General features: G+C 54.0%; 2 protein-coding genes across 2 annotated transcripts in view; both read right to left on the minus strand.

Moving 5' to 3' along the window:
- BDR25DRAFT_233833 (uncharacterized protein) overlaps nucleotides 1-1,627 on the minus strand; it is a gene marked incomplete at both ends in the record, with an annotated part of 3,105 nt that extends 1,478 nt beyond the window's left edge. The window contains 2 exons of the mRNA XM_033685453.1: nucleotides 3-1,394; nucleotides 1,443-1,627. Coding sequence (XP_033544560.1) covers nucleotides 3-1,394; nucleotides 1,443-1,627 — 1,577 coding nt within the window. The remainder of the gene's footprint in view (nucleotides 1-2; nucleotides 1,395-1,442) is intronic.
- A 144-nt stretch (nucleotides 1,628-1,771) lies between these two features.
- Nucleotides 1,772-2,604, minus strand: BDR25DRAFT_305455 (uncharacterized protein). Its single transcript, XM_033690415.1, has one exon. The coding sequence runs from the start codon at nucleotides 2,429-2,431 to the stop codon at nucleotides 1,805-1,807; it is 627 nt and encodes a 208-aa protein (XP_033544561.1). The 5' UTR covers nucleotides 2,432-2,604; the 3' UTR covers nucleotides 1,772-1,804.
- Between the last annotated feature and the right edge of the window lie 344 nt (nucleotides 2,605-2,948).

A 2,948-nucleotide genomic window follows, 5' to 3' on the forward strand; every position in this document is an offset into this window, starting at 1 on the left:
ACGTCGACGCCAGGTTGGCCATGCTGGTCAGCGTGTCTGGATGCTCCTCCCCAAGCACCCTCTTTCTCGTCTCCATCACTTGCACAAACAGCTCTTCGGCCTCCTTCCACCGTCCCCCTAGGTTTCTTGCCAATCCCACCATTTCCATACTGCTTAACGTCCTGGCATTATTCCTACCTAACAAACTTGCTCTAACTTCCGTTGATAATGTAGACATCATCTCTGCCTCGCCTGCACTTCCCTTCTGCCACGCGTACCATGCCGCATTGTACAGCAGCAGCGCCCACTTCTGAAGACTCTCGTTGTTTCTCGGTCTCTGCTTTACCACTGCTGTCGCGTGTGGGAAGAGCGCTTGGCATCTCGCCCAGTTCTCGTACCATCCTGGCGGAAACTCCGCACAGAGATTGGCTATGCACTGCTGCTTCCACCGCTCCAACTGACCTTGGCTCTCTAGCCATCTCCGGGTAGCTAGCTGCACAAGGCTGTGCATCTCAAAGGCGTCTGTAGTTATTGCAAGGGAAATAAATGAGAACTCCTGCAGCATGACGATGTCGTCTTCAAATGCACGTTTGCTGACCTCCCTCTCTCTGCTTTCTTGACTAGACGCTACAATGCTCTGCCCCCCGTGTCGCTCTTTATAGCTGTGTAGAAGGAATTCTGGCAGCCCTTGCCGGTCAAAGAAGCTCATCAGAGATAGGAGGTTAGCAGCCGACTCCCGTACGCCTCGAATATAGTTAAACGAGATCTGCCACGTTATAATAATAGAGTTCTTAGCCTCCCTGTCCCGCCGTAGACTGCCTGCTTCGTAGTCTAGGAGACTTGTCTTTGTATCGTCGTTCCTGCGGAACTCGTCCAGGTACTGGCGCACCGTGCATCGCGGTGCACGCTTCTTGATGTACGCGGCCGCCTGCACGAGAGCGAGCGGCATGTATTCCAGCGCTTCCGCCAGCTCGGTCATGCCATCCTGCTCGACCTTGCCTCCCAGTTTTCTGTTCATGAGGGCGTGAGCATCGGCCTTCTGCATTGGCTTGATGAGTATGACATCGCCATCCTCGACCAGGCACGACGTCGCCCGCTCGGTCCGGCTGGTCACGATGACAGCGCCATGCCTGCTCGGAGGCAGAGATCGGGATACTAGCGAGAGGACGGCCGCATCGTCGGCGTTGTCGAGCACCAGCAGCCACCTCGCCTTGCTCTTGTCGCGCAGCCAGTCGTGCACCAACTTGAACACGTCCGCCTGCGGGTCCTTGCGCCCAGCGAGCTTGACTCGGTTGGCGATGTCGCGGAAGCCCTGCTCGAGCCGGGCGGGATTGCTCGCGTGCACCCAGAACACCCATGTCTCTGGATATTCATCCGCGGTTTGGTAGCAGTGCTCAATAGCGAGTTGCGACTTGCTGTCTCGGCGTTAGCGAAGTGCACTAGCCTTGGGTTGTCGTGCTCACCCCACACCGCCCAGGCCCACCAGGGCTATGCGCGACGCCGGGGCAGCGCATTTCTCGCGTATCTGATCGAGTAGCGTTCCGCGGTCGACGAAGTCTGTGTCGCGGCGGAAGGGGATGGCGCAGGAAGGGGCCGGCGGAGTCTCTGGTCTCGCTGCAGGGACGGCGTTAGCCAGTAAACAAGAGACCCATTAGAATAGCATTTAAGGCTAAGTTTACCTGATGATGGATAGATCTTATATGCTAACACAAGCACGGTCAGTACGGATTCGTCAAAGTGTACTTAGGCACGTTCTGAATAGATGCTAGTGAATAAGAAAAATTGCCTTAATTAAGAAATTAATGTTACTACGTGAGAACGATAACTACGTACTTGAAGGGCCCTCATTGTATACCCCAGGATTGCTGATCTGCCGGTTGTTGCTTCCACCAACTACATAATTCGTCGGACTGCCGCCCTCATTGGCAATAATGTTGCCTGCTCCAGTATGTGTATATTTGCCGTCGTCGTTATTCACTAGTGCTTCTGTGGCTTGCTGCAGTGCATCCACCTTGTCGCCAATAACATAAATCTCCTTCTGCTCCAAAAGCCTCAAGTCGTCTTGAATAGTCACCAGGAGCTTCTGCACCTGGCTGTCTCGACCAAAGAAAACAGCCTTTGTGCCTCTCCAGATGCGCTTGGTACGATTCTCCCCATCTTTTGGGCAGGCTTTCCTGAATATGTCCCTTAGTTCGGCTAAAGCCTCCGCGCATTGTCTTAAAATCGGCTGTACGCTCTTGCTGGCATCCTCTGTGACCCTCCCTTCCTCGCAGCTCTCATGCGCACTTTCCAACAGTTCTTCGATCGCTGGTAGCTTTTCAAGTAGGTCTCGAAGTTTTGGTGGTAAGCCTTGAGCATCATGGACGGCACGCCCGATGTCAATGATCGTATTAGCGATGCCGATGCAAGCGTCGATCAGCTGGATGGTGGTAATGGCTTCAGCACCAGACATCTCGGATCATCGGTGCCTACACAAGCCGGGTCTGTTGAGCAGGTACGGGGGCGTGTTCCGGCGAAGAGTAGCGAACGTAAACAATCCAGGGAGAGCTGCTATCTGGAACTGAATATGCTGGCAGTTTCGAATCATTAGGACAACCAGAAGGGTTGATAGATTGTAGCATCATGGTCGCAGGTAGGCTGCGAAGGCAGCCTTGGAAGGCAGTGCATGCTAAGGCGACACCAAGCAACACGCCCCCACACCCTCTCTCTGATCATGAACGGACTGTTATGTAGGCCAGCTTGCACAGATCGCGCAGATATCTTTTGTATGAGAAACTTTTGGTGGTAAAGTTAACCCACTATCGATCTGTTCAAGAGAGACTTGCAGCTACGTGTTACGATCCAGCGTCGTACGTTAGCGGCTTAGCGGTCATTAGTACCGGCTCAAGGCTAAGCAAAGGCGGGACTAGACCAGAGTGTCACAGCACAGGATAGGGAGCAGGATTCTGTGGAGCAGGCTCTCGCGATAC

Source organism: Lindgomyces ingoldianus (genome assembly GCF_010093535.1).
Source record: "Lindgomyces ingoldianus strain ATCC 200398 unplaced genomic scaffold BDR25scaffold_28, whole genome shotgun sequence".
NCBI lineage: Eukaryota > Fungi > Ascomycota > Dothideomycetes > Pleosporales > Lindgomycetaceae > Lindgomyces > Lindgomyces ingoldianus.